Here is a 21,191-nt window from a genome sequence, read left to right as displayed (position 1 = left end):
GGTTGTCCTACTACATCCGGCCGCATTTTGCAGTAATGCAAGCCAGTATGCTTTTCTGGCTATTCTGACCCGCAAACTACGGAGGCAGGGCTCATGTGGTTTCATAAAGAGACAATAAACATGTAAAGAAATGCAGAAAGAAGCTAATGATGCTGACAGTGAGAGCCTGCTTTCAGGAACCATGAAGGGTGGAAAAAACATTTTTAAAAAAAAGCCAGTTGCGTTTGACTCATCTGTATGTTTTGGGTGTTTTTTTGTTGGTAACTCATGTAATGCAAGAAGAAACTGGTTCCCAAGTTTTTTTTAACATTATCTAATCTGGCCTCCAGTCAAAAAGGTGTAGACACACCTGAGTTACAACATTACAAATTCAAGGGAGCAGACGCACTCATTTGAGACTTATTAATAATAGATCACGTGCCACCTACTTCCACCTTTGAAAAATATTAAAATGTATTACAACACAAAGCAACACTGTTGCTTCAATAAGGCGAGAGCTGACAGAAATTGATGTATAGTGATCTAATTTTTCTTTTTTATTGGGGTTAAGAATGAAAGATATCCATTTATAGTGATCAGATAAGGAAATCGTAATAGTATAGTTGAGCTAGTATTTTCACATGGGGATGCTTAGCACTTTTACTCTACTTTGACTTGGATTGTACTTTTTACTGCATGGCTACAGTTTGACAACTTCATTTACTTTGCAGATTTTAATCACACACAAAAGAAAATAAAGTAATCCATTATGATGTTATATTATAAATGAAGATAGCAGTATATAACGTAAATAAAATTACTTCCATCTTTACCTGCTGCAACATATACGTGATGAAAATATTAATGCGTCAATCATTATAATCCCTCAGTGTATATTTTCGAATATGGGCCATTAACCACAATAAGTAGTTTTAGGTACTAATAAAATATTATACACATAAGTCTAGATTTTTTCAGTGTTCACCTTTCTTTATGACATATTCTCTTGAGTGAATAATTTTATCTTTGTTTTTTAATCATTTTTAAGCAAATTTTCTGCTTCTCAATTTGCAGATATATAGCTTTTAGGCCTCAGTGTGTGGTGTCACAAATATGAGATACAAATATTCTTTAGGTACCAAAAGTAAAAATAGTCACTGTGTAGAATGTACCATTTCTGAATGCTGTAGTATTAGATCAAAGTGATTGAAATATAATTATTTGTGCTGTACTGTGTACATCACTTTAATGTTTAGCTGATACACGTGGGGTTAATTGTAATTACTTTATAAACCACTTGGCAGCTTCAAATTTATATATATCAGCCTTTGTTTATATATATATATATATATATATATATATATATATAAACCCCCACACTCGGATCTTATGCTGTAGGGTATATGGTAGCTGTACTTTATGTCTCTCATAAAATCATTTTTAATATTTCTGAGTCTTCTTTATTAATTCAGCGACACAGATATGACAGATGAGAATAGACAACACGACAGCAAAACAAATGTTGGTTCTTGTGGTGACTTTCTTTATATGATAGGCGGTTTTGTGTTTTTGATGACTGATGATGAATGGGGAAAATCATCAACAAATCGCTTGATAATTATTCAGTCTATTTTTCATACCACATTTTGTACACAACTTTATTTCTGAATTCACATTTTCACCTCCTCTTGTTTTTGTGTTTTTTATCAGCTTCTTCTTGATGATCTCGTCTCCTTACAGATCAGTTCTTCTTGTGTTGAGTATTTTCAGCCGTGGCTTCTCAGGAGCACGTGAAGGCAGCAGTGGGCGGGGCATCTCATGTACACGTGACCGGTACGGTTCTCTGTCTTCTACAAGCTATTAAGTGCACGAGGAGCCCTCAGCGCTGGGTGCTGATGACTGGCAGAGCGTTGAAGAGATGAGCAAACTGACAGTAGTTTTAACACTACTGATCATGTGATCATCTTGTGTTTCCGGTGAACTCTGACTGACAGCCCGCAGAACCGCAGAACACGGTGAGTCTGTCACTTCACAGACATACGTGTCAGGTCATATATGTAACAGCGGAGTGTGTCACTTTGCTTTGTGTCCTCTGTGTGTGTGTGTGTGTGTGTGTGTGTGTGTGTGTGTGTGTGTGTGTGCGCGCGCGTGCGTGGGGGGGGGGGGGGGGGGGGGGGGTTGTGTGTGAGAGAGAGCGAGAGAGAGAGAGAGAGAGAGAAAACTAAAAGCCTTTGAAACCTGTTTGGCTTGATGTCTTTCAAAAGCAAAGGAAGAAAGAAATGACCCAAATATTAGCAAGAAATTAGTAAAAGCACAAGAAAATTAAAATTAAAACAAACAAAAAAGATAAAAACAAACACACATATATAGAAAAAGAAAGTTTTTAAAGCATGTTTAAAAGTAATAATAATTCTGTAAGATAATTCTAAATATAGCAGCATTTTTGCTTTTCTTTCTAAATCTACTAATTTATTACAATTTCTGGACCATTTCTTAGCAAGTTGCTCAATGTCTTATTCTTATGTTTTTTTAATTTCTCCAGTTTGTTCAGGGTTCAAAGGTCTAAATACTTGTAAAAGGCGTAATGAAAGCAGCACAAGAAAAGTGATGTCGTTACACGTTTCAAATGTTAATTCTTGTCACCAGATGTTGATGAGGTGTCATGAGATATTGCAGTCTGTTTCATTCTAGTTTTTGTATTTTTCATTAGTTATTTTTCATTTTCATTTCATTTTTTAATTAAATAATTAATTTAATTGAAATTGAATTCAGAATGGGTTCGCTCATTTATTCTTTAAAATGTTTAGTTTTGGTTAGTTCAGTATTATCAGGAGCAAGACTTAAACAGTTCGGAATAGGTTTTGCAATATAAACAAAATACTTTATAAAGACTCACAGTCATAGAATTAAAAGTAATTACACAAATGCATTAAACGCTCCTCATGATGTTGTGTTCACCAAGTTGAGACTGAAAGTGAAGGCATTTCCTAATTATTCTTCTTCTTCTCCAGTTATTTTTGAAGAACACATCATTTTTTTCAGTTAGTTTTCAAATCTTAATATTAGTAAGGATGTTTCTGTTTTCTTAAAAATAAAACATCATTTTATTTGTATTTCTTTTTACTTTTATATAATATAATTTAATTTTTTATATTTACATTTTTTATTTAAATAGGTTTTTATTTATTAAGATGTTTTATGTAATCACATTGAATGCATTACTTTTTGTTTTTGTTTCCTCTGTCTAGAAGCAGATCAGAAGGCTTTGTGTCTCCTAGCAGCCCTACTCACTGCAGCCGACCATCATGCAGAGTGATATGAAGATGCCGTTGTTGGCCAGTTTGGCCCCTGATGCCTCAGAGCCCCTTCCTTGGTGTGGGGGAGGCCCCGTGATAGGCATCATTGGCTCCGGAGACTTTTCCCGCTCCCTAGCGATCCGGCTGGTGGCTAGCGGTTTCAGGGTGGTGGTGGGCAGCCGCGACCCGGGCCGTGTAGCCAGGGGTCTGTTTCCTGATGGAGTGGAAGTGCGGTCACAGAGGGAGGCTGTGGACGGAGCAGAGAGGGTGGTGTTCGTTGCAGTCTACCCGGAGCACTACTGCACCCTGCTGAGGCTGAGTGAGCGGCTGGCAGGGAAGGTCCTGGTGGATGTTAGCAATGCCACCCAGCTCAACAGTGGGGAGCGCTCCAACGCAGAGAGGCTGGCAGAGCTTTTCCCAAAAAGCAAAGTGGTGAAGGGCTTCAATGTCATCTCTGCGTGGGCGCTGCAGGCTGGAGCCCATGATGGAAACAGAAGGGTGAGGTCACACAGGGTGAGAAGAGCATTCAGTTTAGCATGAGCAGATTAAGACCAAACACATATATCAATATTTAAATCCTATAAATACCTATATAATATACACACCTGTCTTGAGTTTTTGGCCTTCCACAAACATTGGTTACGTATCGTAGCCCCAGTTTCATGAGCACAGGTTTAGCCCTCTAAGAGCTGTCGCTATGCACGCCTTTTTGATTTATCCCTAAACATTTTTTCCTAGCTTTCATTAAATACTTTTCTAAATCTACAATATTTTTGCAATTTAAGGAACATTTCTTACTAAGTTGCTCATTGCCTCTTTTCCCATGTTGTGAAAGAAAACACAGTGATTTGGTGAGGGTTCAAAAGTTAAATACTTGTGAAAGCTGTCCAAAAGCAGTAAAAGAAAAGTGATGTGGCTCCAGCTTTCAAAGGGTTAAAGGAATATTAACCTTTAAAGGACCAGTTGTGTATGAATTACTAACCCGTGTTTTCTGTAATTCAAGGAGATATCCAAACATCAGTTTACACACTCGTGCAATCAAAGTCTCATCTATCCAGTCGTATGCTCAGTGCTTCCCAAACACATGCATATTTGCTAAATCAATACTATTTTAGGTCCAGTTCCACTCACGCATGTGTATTTTAAAAAATGTAGCTTTTCCTGTAAATTTTCTGATGTTTAAGACACTGAAAACGAACCCTCTGGAAAACTCCTTCCAGGGTGAAGATATTCAGAAACTCTGCTTTCAGTGTTTATGTGTACAGAAGAAAACCTCTGTTTTTGGTGGGTGGCTTTTCTCTTTGTTTGATGTCAGAGTGTGTGTCGTTATCTCCTCACATAGTTCAAAGTAGAGTAGAACTCTCTGCTATAATCGCTTTTCTGTCCGGTATCTACTGCTTGCCGATATTTCCGCCGTATCGCCTTGAGCTCAGTGGTGATGGCAGTCCTGGTTGCCATGAGGAACCTGCGGGGACGTTTCAGAGCAGTACTGCTCTAGGAAAAGAGACAAAATATTGCTGTACTTTGATTGGCAAGACTCCCAGTCCACATTTTGTTGGATCTTGTTCCCTTTATATTTGTGTGTGGCACTGAGGAGTAACTCAGTGTCACACATAAATATTAAGTGAACAAAATCAGTCTGCACATACAATTCTCCTTGTAATGCACCATAGTAGTTGTGCTTTTTCGGGTAATGACTCCAGGCTTCTGATTGGCCAACGTGGCCTTATGGTAGAGGTTATATCACCACCTGTTGCTTTGGCGTCCACTGGACATTGTTTAACAGCCTGTGTTTGCATTTTGATGGGGACAGAGATTTTTTTAAAATGCCGTTGGTGTGAACAGAATGTATTTTTAAATTGGGTTTTTGGCCTATGTACCTGTGGACACAACCTAAAACACTTTTGCAGACTAGCTGCATGCAAAGGCAAGCGTGTGAACTCTGCTTGAGTTGCCCAGGCTCACTTCTCATGCAAATACTTATGGAGAACTAAGAATTTATTTCAGCAAGACGGTTTGCCATATTTGGATTCTCTGTTAACCGTGACACCATGCCAGAAAAGTTTTCTTAAGGAATTAAAGTAAACAGCGGTGAGTCATAGATTAAAAAATGGTCATTTTGTGAGCATTGTTCCTTTAAAAACTCCTTGTAGCTGTGTTAACATGAGAGCTGTAACATGGAGAAGTGGTCGTGTTTCCTACTGATAGCTGCACCTGAACCTCTCAGATCTTGTCTTGTATCATGTTCCCTGCGTCAGGTCCCGGTGTGCAGCGACTGCTCCGGCTCTAAAGCCACGGTGCTGCAGCTGGCCCGTCAGTTGGGCTTCAGCCCCGTTGATATGGGGACTCTGTGTGCATCCAGAGACATAGAGGAAGCCCCGCTCGTCCTCTTCCACTCCTGGGGAAGCCCTATCTTGGTCACCTTCCTCCTCTTCCTCTTCTTCTATGGATACAACTTCCTGCGGCACATCCTGCTTCCCTTCCTGGACCAAGGAGAAAACAACTTCTACCAGCTTCCCCTGGTGACAGTAAACGAGACACTGCCGGCTGTCGCGCTGGTTACACTGGCTCTGGTCTATCTACCAGGTATTGAAGAATAGATAATTTTATATTGCTAACATGCATCACGAGAAACAGATTCTTCATCAGTTACCGAAAAAGGAATAGGCTGAAGCCCAAAGTTTATTTTTGCCTCCTAAATGAACCAAAGGATAAGCAGAATAACAGCAACATCAAAGAAACAAAACAAATGAGTTAATAAAAAGGAACAAAACTCTTTTTTACTCTAAACTATAATCCTCGATTATTTCACACATTATCAGTCCTGCATTATTTCACACTGCATTATTGTATTTGAATATTTCTGCCTATTGTGGTCCCTGAACAGTTTGAATTTGCTGCAGCCTACAAGCTAAGCACACAACTGCAGCTAATCACACTGATGTCACCACATCACCAGAGATGGTGAAGCACTATTTGAGAGTGAGTGGATCTCCACAGAGCAGTGAATGAAATTTAAATGGAAGCAGTTCACTACAGCACTGCTAAATGGATGGAATCTGACTGCGGAGCAGCCAGTGTACGTCAGTAAATGCTGTTATTTGATTCCCGATCAAGACAGATTGATAAGACTTGCTTAACCTTGCCAATATGGACTTCAAAACTGAAATGCAAAGTCATGGAATTGTAAACATGATTTTAAAAAGTGATTTATTGCAATGAATTATTAAAATTCAGTGATTAATCACGATTTTTAAAATGAATGGTTTAACAGCCCTACATATGAATTACTTCTGACAGTTTGACAAAGTTTCAAAAGACACAAATACACTCAGTGGAGCATTTTTCAGTCTTTATGGATCACCAAGTCATGTCTCAGCTTTCTGTCTTCAAGTCTCAAGTCAAGTTCAAGTTGCAAGTCATCATTTTTGTGATTGGAGTCTGACTGATGTTCAAGTCTTAAGTCTACATCTCTGGTTGAAATATAAATGACTATTCACTTAGTGAATGTACTCGAGTTTATAATAATAATTATAATACTAATTCCTCCATATTTTTTCCTCATCGGGCAGGGCAACATTTTCACCAGCAGCTGTCATTGTGTTATTTGTGCACTTTGTATTTGTCCACATCACAAAGGAAGTACATGTTTTTCAGTTTAGATTGGTGACCATGTCTGCTGAGCTGATTTTAATATCAGTTGCTGTCACCCTCAGGTCTGCTGGCGGCTCTCCTCCAGCTTGCCAGGGGAACCAAATATCAGAGATTTCCTGCTTGGCTGGACAGCTGGCTGTGCGTTCGGAAGCAGCTGGGCCTCCTGAGCTTCCTGTGTGCTGGGCTGCATGCTGTGTACAGTATGTGTCTGACGCTACGCAGGGCTGCAGGCTACACACTGGTGAACACAGCCTACCACCAGGTGAGCCCTGCACAGGTGCACTCGTACCTTAACAGCAGAGTTTGTACCTGAGGTGACCCTGGCCGAGAAGTAACAACCTCAGCTCTAATATTCTATTCTAATATTTTCTCTTTTTTTATTAACATTTCTGATTTCTTTCAGGTGAAAGCTGGTGTTGAAAACTCCTGGGTGGAAGAACAGGTGTGGAGGTCTGACCTTTACCTGTCCTGTGGAATTCTGGGATTTGGAGTTCTCACTCTGCTGGCTATTACCTCTCTGCCCTCTGTGGGAAATGCCCTCAACTGGAAGGAGTTTACATTTGTTCAGGTCAGCACAGGTCATTTCTTGTCACTTCTTTAAAAACTAATTTCTTACAATTTTAGGGACATTTCTTGCCAGGTGGTCATTGTCTCTATCCCCATGTTCATGAAAGAAATAAAACCAATCTGCTCAGGTTTCAAAGAATTATATAGCTTGTGAAAGTGTCTAAACGCAGCATGAGGGAACTCAATCCAGGTTTCAAAGGGTTTATAATACTTAAAGGATCGGTTCCATATGTATATTAATAAAGCTGTCTTTAATAAATAAATAAAACTCTGCCAAACTGTCTTGGTTACTCTTTTTAGTAATCTAGTTAGTCCACTGTTCCAAACATCACTAGCCCCTGTTTAGTTGAGATAAATTCTTAAATCACCAAGTTAGATGTGAAAAAACATGCAGTTATTCCCCACGGTCTCTCGCTGCCTGCTGGCTGTTTACAGTCCTGTAACCTCTCCCTCCACCACTAAGTGTCGCTGTGTCTTTCAGCTCATCTGCCTGTTCCACCAGTACAGACCGGGGACTGAGCTCAAGTGGTGTGTGCTGTGCACTAAATACAATGAGTTTAATAGTAAGACAAGGAACTGGATGGTACTGATAAACATACAGTACCTTTGGGGTTTCTAAATACCCTGATATATCATGATAGCACCCAAGCCTAGTGTACATTTGTAGACGCTAATCCAGTAAACAATGAATTTGTTTTAAATATCTAATTTCTCCTTTTTATATTTTGTCATTGCACCTTCTCTAAACTTAGTTTGTTTGTCTCTCTCTCTCTCTCTCTCTCTCTCTATCTCTCTCTCTCTCTCTCTCTCTCTCTATCTCTCTTTAGTCAGGTCTCGGGTATGCTGCCTTAACTCTCTCCATCATGCACACTCTCTTCTTCGGCTGGGACTTTGCCTTCCTCCCTGCAGCCTACCGTTATTACCTACCACCGGTGTTCTTGCTGGCCCTCATCCTGCCCTGCATAGTCCTGGTTGGACGGATCCTCTTGGCTCTGCCATGCCTGACCTTAAGACTAGCAAAGATCCGCAGGGGCTGGGAGAGCCCACGACACTGGCCCCGAACGAATCAAGAGCCAAGGTCATCTGAAGTGGATAACTCTCAAAAACTTGGTGACATCTAGTGTTCTAAATAGTGGGGGAAACAAATGTGGACAGGCCAGAGGTGTCTTTACTCTCTGTGACACAGAGAAAGTGGGAGATGGTGTTAAACAGTAATCTAACATGTCCATGACTTTACCCATGTCGTTTAAAAGCAAGATGTTTTTTTAAGTTTACTTTATATAAAGTATTTTTACAGTTAGGCTGGAGCACCTGTGCAAGCACACATGGACAAAAACTCCAAACTAAGGACTGTTAGACTGTCGCAGACTTCACTCATACCTACTCTGATGTATTCACTGACATCATGTTAAGTCTGCGAGACCTGAGACTGAAGCTGCCAAGAGACAGGCCTCCAGTCAGTTTCACTGGTTGCTGTGGAAACATTTGAGTGACAACTACAGTCATGTAGGCAGTGATCGCCTCTGCCATATTCTGTCTGCTCATCTGTCTCTGCAGATAATTAGATATAAATCCCATTTTTATGACTGAACAAAATGATATTATCACTTTTTAGGCTACACACATTTTAATAGACAGATGTTCGTAAAGAAGGACACTGACTAAATATTTTGGGTGTTACTGACACTGGAAGACTTTCTTTTGAGTCACTTTCCTTTGCCTCTATATTACACTTCAGAGTTTTTAGCCTATGAGTCAGCTGCACTAATAATAATATGTTCTAATTACCTAAACTTCTACATATTTTTGTATTGGGTGTTGAATATTATTTCTTGATTCAAGTGATGTTTTAATACCTCAGTTAATGATAAGTATGTTTTGTTTCTTTGGTCAGCATTTGGAAAATTGGAGGACCATGTTTGTATTGTATTGTAAATTGTGGGTAAACCTATGAGGTCCTGTGCTGTCCGCGTCCTGAACGGACTCTCTGGAAGTCTGCAGAAAGTCAGCTTCAGGCCTCTTGCAGACTTGATGAATAGTGGATTGGGAGCCCAGTACTCACAGAGTGAATAGAATAGAATATATCCTTATTGTCCATATTCCACCGGGGTGGAAATTTGTCTTTGACCCACCAAACACAGAAGACAGCACAATAAACTGCAAACAGTCAGTTACTAAAAACAGCACATAAACAGGTCATTAGGGACACTTAACACAACAGGTTCAGGTCATTGTCCGTCCGTGGTTTAAAAACTCACGAGTCTGCAAGGTTTGTGAAGTCTGAAGATTTGGATTCAGCCACTGTGTCCTCAAGGAGACTCTCCCAGACATGACTGCATCTTTTGGGAACAATTTACCACAGGTCATGTAGTCTTCCTATCCAACTTTAACCCAAAATTATCTGCTATCAACCAGCTGCATAAGTCTTATATTTCATTTGCACCTTAAGTACTGATACACCAAAAATAAGACATCAATCCATCGAAAAATTATACATTTTTTAAGTTTGGAAAGTGATCATGCAAACAGGATATTGTGCATAAAACATCATGTGCTGCCCAGGCTACATCATAGGGGATTGGATATCTCCATCCTGTGGTTTCTGCTCCTGTAGGGGCGGACATATTGGCTAAACAATCATTAAATCAATAGTTAATTGACATGCAGGGACCATGAGGTGATGTCGAGGTTAAACAACAGACCCTGTTCCATTTTATAATGCCTGCTCGCACTTCCAAGGTTGTTTTCATTCTGCCAATTCATTCTGGGATTTTTGTCCAATGAAACCAAAAATCAGCTGCTTATCCCAGCTTTAATAATCCAATCTATTGATATCATCAACATCATTCCAGCTGTAGTCCTTAGACTGTTGACTTGATTGTGTCAACAGATCAGATATATACGTACATTAATCTTATCATATATGTAGTTAGCAGAAATGCTAGCACTCAGTTTGACACGTAGGCTATGTCACTGGATGTTCAAATCAAATCAAATCAAACTTTATTTATAGAGCACTTTTCATACATTTAATGTAGCACAAAGTGCTTTACAAGTTAAAACATTAAGAAACAACCAAATGAACCAACCCCCCCTTTCCTGGCCCACCCACTCCCCACCCCCCAGAACACAAACAGAAAGATGACATTAAAAAGGCACAGAACAGAATGGCTTTGGATAAGAAACATGGCCGAGCACAGACAACTAAATTGAGGAAACGCCATCATGGAGGGCCTTTTGGACCAGGAGCTGATCAAAGCTCACAGAAACTTCTCTACAGAAATCATCCTGCCCCAGAAAGATTGGGGAGTCCATGCCAAAACCATGAAGCTGTGGACAGGACACCCCCATCCAGCCGAGACAGGGCGACCCCCACAACGATGCCCCAACAGCCTGAGCCAATCACATCTCCCGGTACAAAGGGCCCCCCGTGAGGAAACACCAGAGTGGGAGTAAAAAACTAAAAACAGAATTAAAAAAAACCCAAAAAACAATAAAGTAGTCTAGACTACTAAAAGGTTAAGAAGTTGAGAATAAGATGAGATAAAACAAAACAAATCTGAGATAAAATGCACGTAAACTAAAAATAACTACAACATACAGTTTAGCAACCTAAGGATCTTAATAATATAAATAAATAAATATGAAATATACATAAATTAATAAATTGGTAGATTAAAATAAATAAACAAATACGAAATTTTAGCTAAAAGCTAGACTAAAGAGGTGGGTCTTGAGCCTGCATTTAAAAATTTGAACACTTTCTGCAGCCCTCGGGTCCTCCGGCAAGCTGTTCCACAGATGGGGGCCATAATAATGAAATGATGCCTCACTGTGGGTTTTTGTTCTAACCTTAGGAATTATTAAAAGGCCGGTACCAAAGGACCTCAGGGCCCGCGAGGGTCCGTATTATAAAAGCAAGTCTGATAAATAAGAAGGCCCAAGACCATTTAGACTTTTATAAACCAATAAATGTACCTTAAAATCAATCCTGAAACACACAGGGAGCCAATGCAGAGATTGTAAAACAGGCGTAATGTGTGCTCTCTTTCTGGTCCTCGTCAGCACAAGTGCTGCTGAATTCTGGATTAGTTGTAGCAGAGTAATGTTCTTTTTTGGAAGACCAGAGAGTAGAGCATTGCAGTAGTTAATATGACTAGAGATAAAGGCATGCATCAGTGTCTCTGTGTTTGCTTGGGAGAGAAACGGGTGGACTCTGGCAAAATTTTTGAGAAGGTAAAATGCTGTTTTTGTTATGTTTTTAATGTGTGGAATAAAACCAAGCTCAGAGTCAAAGATGACGCCCAGGTTTTTTACTTGTTGTGACAGATTTAGTAGATGTAGTTTCGTTGTAAGTTTCTCTCTCTGAGTTTCAGGACCAATAATTAAAACTTCAGTTTTGTCCTGGTTGACCTGCAAGAAGTTCTCTGCCATCCATGACCTGATGTCTAAAATGCAGTTAAAACGGGCATCTCGTGGTCCTGGGTCATCAGGAGACACAGAGATATATAGCTGTTTATGGTCAGTGTAACTGTTAAAGTTGATGCCGTGCCTCCTGATGACCTTCCCAAGTGAGAGCATGTAGAGATTAAAAAGTGTGGGGCCCAAAATCGAGCCTTGGGGCACACCGCAGTTTATTTTATAGTTCTTCGAGGAGCAGGTATCCTAACTTACTAAAAATTCTCTATCTGTGAGATAGGAGGAAAACCAGTTAAAAACAGTACCAGAGAGGCCAGCCAGGTTGTGGAGTCTGTTAAAAAGGTGATCTTGGTGATCTACTGTATCCAAAGCAGCACTTAGATCCAATAGCACCAGGACAGAAGGTTTCTTCATGTCCATGTTACACCTGAGATCATTTATGATCTTTAACAGGGCTGTCTCTAATTTTCTAAAATATTGTTTTTATTTAAAAAATCATTTAGCTGAGTAAAAATAAGTTTTTCTAAAATTTTGCTTAAAAAACAGTAAGTTGGACACTGGTCTGTAGTTATCAAGAATGCTAGCATCTAAGTTGCTCTTCTTCAGAAGGGGCTTGACCACTGCATTGCCATTTGCAAGCTTAGCTTAGCTCTGTGATAGCCATGTGGTACTCTCACTACCTGGGACTCGCGATTACAGAGCCTGGGTCTGTTGAATTACACTACGCTAATCCTGTTGCCTCTCAGGAGCGTTCCTGCTCCCTTGTTTCCTAGTTTCCCTGGATCCTGGCCGTAACCTTGACTGTGCCTGACCGTGGTGATAGCTGTGCTGATGCTGCGACCCTGCCTTTGGTTGTGCTCGTGCTGTGGCTGTACTGCCCCTCGCTCGCCCTGATTGTAGTCTGGTCCTGGTTGCGCCGATGCTGTGATCTTATGAACATATGCATGAAACTGTTATCATCTCCCTCAACATCATCTTGCTATCTTGCTACTTTGCTATCCCTTTGCTGCTGCAATGTTGGAAATTTCCCCACTGTGGGACTAATAAAGGATTATCTTATCTTATCTTATCTTATCTTATCTTATCATCATAGAGTGCAATTACTAATTTCACACCTACCATTATTGTAATATGACATGCATCTGTTTCTATTATTGCTGTGCCTCTCTCCCCCTCTCTCTTTCTCTTTCCTTTTTTGCCATGGTTGTATTTCATTTGCTATTTACGACATCTATTGCTCGTCTGTCCGTCCTGGAAGAGGGATCCCTCATTATCCTCTACCGCTCTTCCTGAGGTTTCTTCCTTTTTTTCCCCCCGTTACAGGGGTTCTTTTTCAGGAGTTTTTCCTCGCATGATGTGAGGGTCTAAGGGCAGAGTGATGTCGTACACTGTAAAGCCCTCTGAGGCAAACCATGTTTTGTGATAATGGGCTCTATAAATAAAACTGACTTGACTTGACTGCAGTCTTAAAGGCAGTGGGGAAGACACCTGTCTGAAGAGAGCAATTCATGATGTTTTAAAGTTCGTCCTCGAAGAATCCATAAAATGTTTTAAAAAGTGAACTGAGAATAGGGTCTAAAAAGCAGTTTGTAAGATTTACTTAGGAGAAAACTCTCCCAAGCATTACAGCATCAACCAGGACAAAACTCTCCAGTGTTTCCTCAGATAGAAGCAAAGATTCAGTTGTGTTAAAAACCATATTCTGATATGGTAATGAATCTGATCTAATTTTACCTCTGAAGAGGTCTCCATAGTCCTCACAAAGGGCTATATGCTTTATCAAAAAGGAAGATCTTAAGTCTACCCTTAAAAGTAGAAACGGTGTCTGTCTCCCTGACTGAAACTGGACGATGATTCCATAAAAGAGGAGCGTGGTAACTGAAGGCTCTGGATACCGTCCTACTTTTGGAGACTTTGGGAACACCGTGTTTTCAGAGCGCAGTGATCTTGAGTGTTGGTAGGGAACTATGAGCTGGAACAGATAAATGGAGCCTGACCATTTAGAGCTTTGTAAGTAATGAGGGGGATTTTAAATTCAATTCTGGATTTTACAGGGAGCCAGTGCAGAGAAGCTAAAATAGGAGAAATATGATCCCTTTTCTTGGTTCCCGTTAGAACACGAGCAGCAGCATTCTGCACCAGTTGGAGAGAGTTCAGAGATTTGTTGGGGCAACCAGGTAATAGGGAGAATTAAACGTCCAGTCCCTTTGACTAGCCCACTGTGGTGACACATTTGGACAGATAAATACCTGTCTCCATTAGAGGCCCAGTATGGTTGCCATGCAGTTTCTTTGGATGCATAAAACCTGTTCGAAATAACTTTAGTTAGCCACTTAGATCACACATACAATATGTGTATATATTTAAACTTTTGTCAATATGGACATGCTACACACATCGTTAGCTTTGTTGGATTCAATACAATTCAATGTTATTAACAGTGTGAGCACCAAAGAAGATGGCACAGTAAACAAGAAAGAAAAACAGCTAAGCAGATGTAGAAGATTGTTTTTTTAAAAGCTAGGGAAAATGTCCAGTGAACTTTATTCACAATTATATATAAAAAAATATTTCACATAGTTATTATAAATTTTAGGCTTTTTTCCAGGTCTTTTCTTGATTTGTACTTTTTTTGTTTTTCTTTCTCTTTTCTTTTTTTTTGTTAATTTTTCAGGTAATTTTCTTGTACACTGAACAGCTTTCTTGCTAAACTTTGGGTTATTTCTTCTTCTGTTACTCATTACCTTTTTGTGTTTTTGAATAAATAAAGCCGATTTACCCAGGTCTCAATGGGTTAAATAGATAATTTGATTGTGTGTTTATCTTTGCTGAGCAAGTTCTGTATGAAAGGAATTAAAAGCCCGTTCCATACGGACGCCTGTCCCAAAAAGCCTGTTGAAATCAGTGATTAAAGCCAATAATAGCCCGGGCTATTCACTGAAGTTCTACAGTATGTGAAACATAACACAATCAGAGTGCAGCAAACACAGTTGGAATTAAAAAGAATTTATGTGGAAATGGCAGGATTCTGTGCAGATACACATCATTGAAATGATTCAGTAAAACCTGCTGGTACTGTGGTGGAGGACAGTCTCTGATTGGACATCAGTGGTTGTTCAGGCCAGCTTAATCTTACTGGGACCACTAGTGGCAGCCGCCAGGCAGTCACATGTGGAAGGACATCCTTGTTGGATTTTAAGGCGTTTGATGCTGTGAGGATGAGGGCCTGCTGATGGTGGTCTCAGCCAGTGCTCTCAGTGCATCCAGGAGCTGCTTTTCAGAATGTGATTATGATGTTCCATACTTTTTCTTCAGCTCCTCCACCAGGCTGATGTACTCGTTCATGGCATCCTCTTTGCTCTTGCCTGACAGGTTATGACAGATCAAAATGCATTTTAGTAAATACATGAATATAAAGTCATGGAGAAATGAGCACTGTTCAAGGTACAAGATACAATGTAGATTAATTGTTATTTTTCTTAAACGTGGTTTAAGAATAAATGAATTTAAAGTTGATCCAAAATCCCACTACATCAGACTTTAAACTGAGATTTGCTGCATGTAGCACACAATGTGTAGTCCTGAGGGTTCAGAGCAGAGATATACACAAATAGATAGCATGTTCCTGGTTTGACAAACTCCTGCACGGGCGCCATATTGAGGAGGTCAAGATCCGCTTGTAAACAAATACATATGTATTGAGAGATGCCAAATTCACTTCAAAATGGACTGTAACTTGCTTAATTCTGAACCAATTTTCACGAAACATCGGAAAGTGAACATGATAGCAGTTACTCGTTTGAATTAATTTCAGTAACTGGAGGCAATGTAATCATCTCTATGACAAAGCAGTAATCTTCTGAATAGCCACAACACATGGACATGAACATGAAGGCTCTGTCTTCTGAATGAGCAACATCCAGGGATGGAGTGTAACAAAGTACATTTATTTAAGTCCTATACTTTAGTACAGTTTTGAGGTACTGGCACTTGTATTTTCTGCCACTTTAAATTTCAAACATCCACTACATTTCAGAATCAGTTGAGAATTATGCAAGTTAGAGTGGATTTTGTAGTGAAATCTGCAACTCTTAATACACATGTATTTGTTTACTAGTGGATCTTGACCTCCCCAATAAGACGCTCAGGCAGATGCACTGCGACAAGCTTAGAGCAGTAGCAAATGACATTTCTACATTGCTGTATCTGTGGTTCAGACCCCTGATGCTGTGTATCACATGTAGCTTCATTTCTTTATTTGATAGTGTATTTGGGTCTTTTCTCTGGCTAGCAGGGATTGGAAATATTATATTTAGTGAGAACAAATAACTTAACTGCAGAAAGACATTACAGATATTGAAGAATATTTCTGGGTTATGTCAACGGACAGTATTTGCTGAGGTGTGACAACAGTGCTTATGGATTGTAAATGGCTGCATTGACACATGTATCCAAAATGAAGAAATGCAGGAATCTGGAAACAAAAGTCAAGCTGCCACCACAGACTCAGAGTGTAGAGCTGATGAGGAGACGGAGCCGCCGCCTCTCTCACTCTCAAACTCTCACCGAAATCCAATCAAACAGTAAAATTAGGCAATACTGATCGAATATTAATTAAGATTAATTTACTACACTGCCTGTTTCTCTCATAAAATGTTTTCAGAAACATAATTTAATACCTCGTTTTGTCAAAATGGCAAGAGTTTGTGAACAGGAAGTGGAACCAATACTGCTTACTGTACAGTGAAAACGGAGGCCAAAAAAACGGAGATCAAACAGTAAAACTAGGCAGCGCTGATCAAATAGAAACCAAGATTCTGTAAGTGAGTTGCACATTTCTCTCCTTAAATGTTTTCAGAAACATACTGTTTAACTGTAATATGAGATGCAGCTGGCCATATTGTTTCATTAGACCAGTCCACATTACACCAGGCATGTAGCACACTGGATGTTGCAGGTTTTCTACCTCTTCAGCTAAAGTGTCTTTTTTTCTGTTTCAAAAGTAGCTGTGTCAGTATACTGAAGAGAGAGACATGTTTTATGTGAGAACTCTTTATATCATTGAAATCTATTCCTAAAACTGAAGATGAATGCAGTGTGCCTACACAGAGCAAGTAAAAGAACAGTATGCTTATTCTATACACAGAGGTAGAAAAAAGGTTTGCCTAAGACTGAGAATTAACCCTTTGAAACCTGAGAAAATTGGCTTGATTTCTTTCAAAAACACTGGAAGAAGACAGTGAGCAATGAAAGAAAACAAATACACAAAAATTACTTAAAAATTAGTAAAAAAAAAATAAAATAAAAACAAGAAACAAATAAAAAAACAAACCAAGGGAATGGCCAAGAAAGAGTGCTCATAAAATTCTAATAATTTAGTAATAGAATTTTAATTATGTAATTATGATCAATATAACTGTTGTTTCTGCCCACCATTTTTCTTTTTTTTTCCCCGAGAATTTTTTCCCTGGCTGTTTTAAAATAATTTCCTAAATCTACTAATTTCTTGTAATTTTTGGAACAGGTCCTCCCAAGTTGCTCTTTGTCTTTTTTTCTCCCTGTGTGTTTGGAAGAAATTCCACCAATCAGCTCACAATTTAAAGGTTTATGTACTTGTGAAAGGCATTTGAAAGCAGCACAAGAAAGGGTTTCACAGGGGTAAAATGCAGTACATCTGCCTTGTACAGAAAAATACACAGTTTTAAGAGATGCACCATCCACAGGACTGAATGTGTACCTTCCTGCTTCTTCCAGGCATCCCATTTAGCTTTACCAGTGAAATCAAACATCCCTGGACGATCTAGAGACACAAAAAAACATAAACAGATGGTAAAGACTCAAAAAGAAGGCAATGCATGTCAAAAAGATGCTGCTGCAGAGAAAACTGGTGAAGACACCTCACGTTCACCGGTTGTCATAGGTGCCCAATGCACTTTCTGGCACGCACATTATTCAGCGTCACAACAGTCAGCATTACTATGGTGATGGGAGATTGATCTGTGTAAAAAGAGGTAATTGAGATGCTCAGCTCTCTGCTCAGTCTGAGACGCCTGACAGCCGACCAGTGGAGTTGGAAACATTCCTGTGAAGGGCTGCTGATAGCAATACTCTACACTCATGTTCCTTTACAACATCAGCTCATGCGACAGCGGTGACACTTGCCGCATTAACACTGCCCTGCCGTTCTGTACTGTATAAAAGGTCAGATCATGGAAAGGGGGACAGAGTGGTCTCACCTCTGGAACGGAGGTAGTAACAGCACTGAAACGAGCTCTGTATAAAATGTAATGCTGGAAAGATGTAACCATGGGTGGCACAAGTGTGAAGTTTTGATGATGTATTTATTTGTGCAACTCACCGCAGGAGATTTAAAAAGCAGCTGTTAGCATAGCAGCTAATACAAAGAAGAAGAACAGCGGCTGTTAATGTCCACAAACTGTGAAAACAATGACTTTCAGGAGCTCCTTACACTCTGAGCAGAGGACAAGATCAGACCCCAAATATCAGAGAAAGTAAATGATTGTGATTGACATGTTATGCCTTTGATATTGTTTAGAAAGCGCTGCCAACGCGTATATCATGTCATGCTAAAGGTGGACGCTTATGTGTTAAACGTCATGCCTGTCATGCCTCCTTTCATCGCAGGATGCCATGATGCAGTGCATAATCACACACTGGAGTGGAATGATGCAGCTGTCGGTTGATTTTGTGTAAAAAAGCAGGGGTGGTACAAAGGGAAGCGTGGCCCAATGGCCCCATCTCTGTTTTAAATGGTCTACAGTGGTGAGAGACTGCTGTGGTGTTTGTGTGGCAGCAGGCAGTGAGCTCTGTCTCACCTGTGTTGACGTCACCCACAGAGGCCTGCTTGAAGAGGGAGTAGACCTGCAGCATCTCTTCATCTGTCGGCTTTGCCGTCAGCGTCTTCACCTCAGCTGCTGCTGTATCGAATTTAGCCTACAGAGGAGAGGACAACAGCTTTACAACAATACTGATTGGATACCTGTCGATGAGGAGTCCCTGTGGACAAGTGGGTCAGAGATCAGTGGCCCCACACACACTGAAGAATAACATGGACAAAGTCCTTGTGAGGAGGAGATGAGTTTACTACTTGCTGTCATCCTGTTGTTTGGTTGACTGGGTGGAGAGGAAACTGTAAACTTTAGCCCTGATTTGATCACTGAATAGTGCCTGAACTGGAACTGAAACCAGCCTAAACCCTGCTACTACAATGAGCTCATTGATTCATTCAGAGCAAACCCCTCTGGCTGTGCCACTGTGTGCCAGCTGGGTCACAGAGGAGGACCACTTCACACATTAATAAACCCTGGTGAAATGATCTTTTACAAGTTTAGATTTACGTTAAAATCATTTCTGTTGATCTACTGATTGCCATGAGAAGCACAACAGAACACTCCTCACCCTCAGACTGTGTCAGTTATTGAATTGCTGTAAGTCAAGGTCAGAGAGTAAGGTATGAATGCCTGCAGCATTTCAACACTGCTAACACTCCCAGCAAGCAATGGTCAGCTGACAGATTTGACTGTGAGGCACGACGTGCTGAACTTTCTCTTAGTGCCTTATCAATCCTCTAACCAGTGAGCACACATGCAGAGCTGCATGTCAGCAGTCATGCGGACTTTGTGTTATCATCTGAAGCTTCCACTTCAACCAACAGATGAATATTTTACATGTTCTTCAGTCCACCTATTAACACACATTTCAAACCGAAGACATGAACAGTTTTAGCAGAAACGGTTGGCCTGGCGGAAAGAATAATGACGGTGGACTGCAACTCCCATCAGACCTCACTGTCAGGTCTTTGAATACTTACCTCCCTCGCAACCACAGTTGACACCAACAGCTCTCTATAACCCGAACTGTAACTGTTCCACCAAGTGTCGGTTACACACATTACTCTGTTTGTTACGCGGTCACAACAAGGAAACAGGGCTCGAGCTAGCGTCTGGTTAGCTAAATCTTTAGCACCGGCTAACGGTCTCCTTGTCGCTCTTTAACAGGACGCAGAGGAATATAAAGCAGCTCTGACCAGCCGAAAGGCTGCTAACTACATCCATACACACCTGGAGATCAGTCATTTTTGCTCGGGACCACACAGAAGGGAAACGACTCAACTCGACGTATGGTGAAGGGGTAAAGTCCTCTCAAATATCCAGTATGCACCGACTGCTGCACCCAGCCGACCCTCGTTCCGTTTGAACCCGCCCTCCTACCCCTTAATCCCATTGGTCTCCCCAGGCCCCGTCACAACATCACGGTGCTTCATTAGGTGGCGTGAATATTGGAACCAATCACTCCGGAGGCTGCATTATCAATCTGTTTTATGATAGGGAGCCACTGTGTAATATCCCGTGGGCGGTGCAGAACCTTTAGCACCAAGGAAATGTAAAATCGAGACACAAATCAAAGTGCACGAGCTCTTAGCTTCAATTTATCTCACAACTAGAAGAAAACTGAAGAGGCAGTACTGTGCTACATCTAATAGGTCATAGCCAAAGAGCAAATTTATGCATATTTTTACTAATACAGTTTCAGGACATTTCCATGACTTTGAGGCAAATTTTCAAGACCACACACTCTCTGAAACGTATATTCATTATCATTTTTATAATATAATAGCTTTTTAAAATAGAATTTATTTTAAGAAAATGAATTCAGAACAGGATTTGAACTTAATATAACTAAGGTACTGTTCATTACTTATGAGCAGGGAGAGGGTGATGCAAAAAAAGGGAAGGCAAGTTAAATATTTTTTTAAGGACTCAGGGGGGACTTTTTGGCTTAGGAATGGGCACACAAGTGTAAATGTCTTTTTTTTTGTTTTGTTTTTACTGTATTGCCTATTTGTAAAGAAAACATGCCAGCAGGTTTCAAAGGCATGTTTTCTTTAAAACAGTTTGGCTTTTTTTTATTATTGACATTTTTTAAGAACAAAAAATGCCTTTTCTTGCTTCTATTAATTCTTTGTGATATTTAAATTACACCATTTGTCACAGCCAGAAACTGTAAAAACAGAAATTATAGTTGTTTTTCACATTGCTGTGGTCCTTGAACACATCATGTGTCATTATACAGGTTTGGGACTTTTCAAAAACATTCAGGATATATTTTGTTTTCAAAAACTTTTCCAGGCCTGAGAATTGCCATTTTCAAAGTCCATGACTTTTCCAGGTTTTTCACGACAGTATGAATCCTGAAAGAGTGAAAATGCAGGCCTTTAGTGATTTTTATTATACAGATACCAAAGACATCTCTGTC

General features: G+C 40.1%; 2 protein-coding genes across 3 annotated transcripts; one reads left to right on the top strand and one right to left on the bottom strand.

Annotated features, from left to right (window-relative positions):
* The first annotated feature begins 1,839 nt into the window (after positions 1–1,839).
* On the top strand, positions 1,840–12,350 carry steap3 (STEAP family member 3, metalloreductase). Of its 2 annotated transcripts, none has more exons than XM_042494984.1 (6): positions 1,840–1,994; positions 3,234–3,773; positions 5,534–5,861; positions 6,992–7,191; positions 7,333–7,497; positions 8,324–12,350. In XM_042494984.1, exons 2-6 carry the CDS (start codon positions 3,285–3,287, stop codon positions 8,615–8,617), a joined length of 1,476 nt encoding a protein of 491 aa, XP_042350918.1. In that variant the 5' UTR covers positions 1,840–1,994; positions 3,234–3,284; the 3' UTR covers positions 8,618–12,350. The 2 variants fall into 2 exon arrangements, with proteins under 2 accessions (XP_042350918.1, XP_042350917.1); XM_042494983.1 differs by having other exon boundaries at positions 3,228–3,773.
* A 2,555-nt stretch (positions 12,351–14,905) lies between these two features.
* LOC121949588 (acyl-CoA-binding protein-like) lies at positions 14,906–20,150 on the bottom strand. Its single transcript, XM_042495319.1, has 4 exons — positions 19,997–20,150; positions 18,752–18,869; positions 17,653–17,715; positions 14,906–15,280 (listed from the first exon to the last, which is right to left on the bottom strand). The coding sequence occupies exons 1-4, from the start codon at positions 20,009–20,011 to the stop codon at positions 15,204–15,206; spliced, it is 273 nt and encodes a 90-aa protein (XP_042351253.1). The 5' UTR covers positions 20,012–20,150; the 3' UTR covers positions 14,906–15,203.
* Between the last annotated feature and the right edge of the window lie 1,041 nt (positions 20,151–21,191).

The sequence above is a fragment of the Plectropomus leopardus genome, chromosome 10, assembly GCF_008729295.1.
Source record: "Plectropomus leopardus isolate mb chromosome 10, YSFRI_Pleo_2.0, whole genome shotgun sequence".
In the NCBI taxonomy this organism is placed as follows: domain Eukaryota; kingdom Metazoa; phylum Chordata; class Actinopteri; order Perciformes; family Serranidae; genus Plectropomus; species Plectropomus leopardus.
The sequence above is the reverse complement of the archived record's forward strand: the minus strand, read 5'-3'. Positions and strand labels throughout refer to the sequence as shown.

Excerpts from the sequence above, each read along its gene's own strand:
- steap3 (XM_042494984.1), top strand. The coding sequence starts at position 3,285 with ATGCAGAGTGATATGAAGATGCCGTTGTTGGCCAGTTTGGCCCCTGAT. Across the intron at positions 3,774-5,533 it reads CCCATGATGGAAACAGAAGG|GTCCCGGTGTGCAGCGACTG; the intron begins GTGAGGTCACAC and ends TCCCTGCGTCAG. Across the intron at positions 7,192-7,332 it reads TGAACACAGCCTACCACCAG|GTGAAAGCTGGTGTTGAAAA; the intron begins GTGAGCCCTGCA and ends GATTTCTTTCAG.
- LOC121949588 (XM_042495319.1), bottom strand. Across the intron at positions 17,716-18,751 it reads TGTGGGTGACGTCAACACAG|ATCGTCCAGGGATGTTTGAT; the intron begins GTGAGACAGAGC and ends TTGTGTCTCTAG. Across the intron at positions 15,281-17,652 it reads TGCCTGGAAGAAGCAGGAAG|GCAAGAGCAAAGAGGATGCC; the intron begins GTACACATTCAG and ends ATAACCTGTCAG.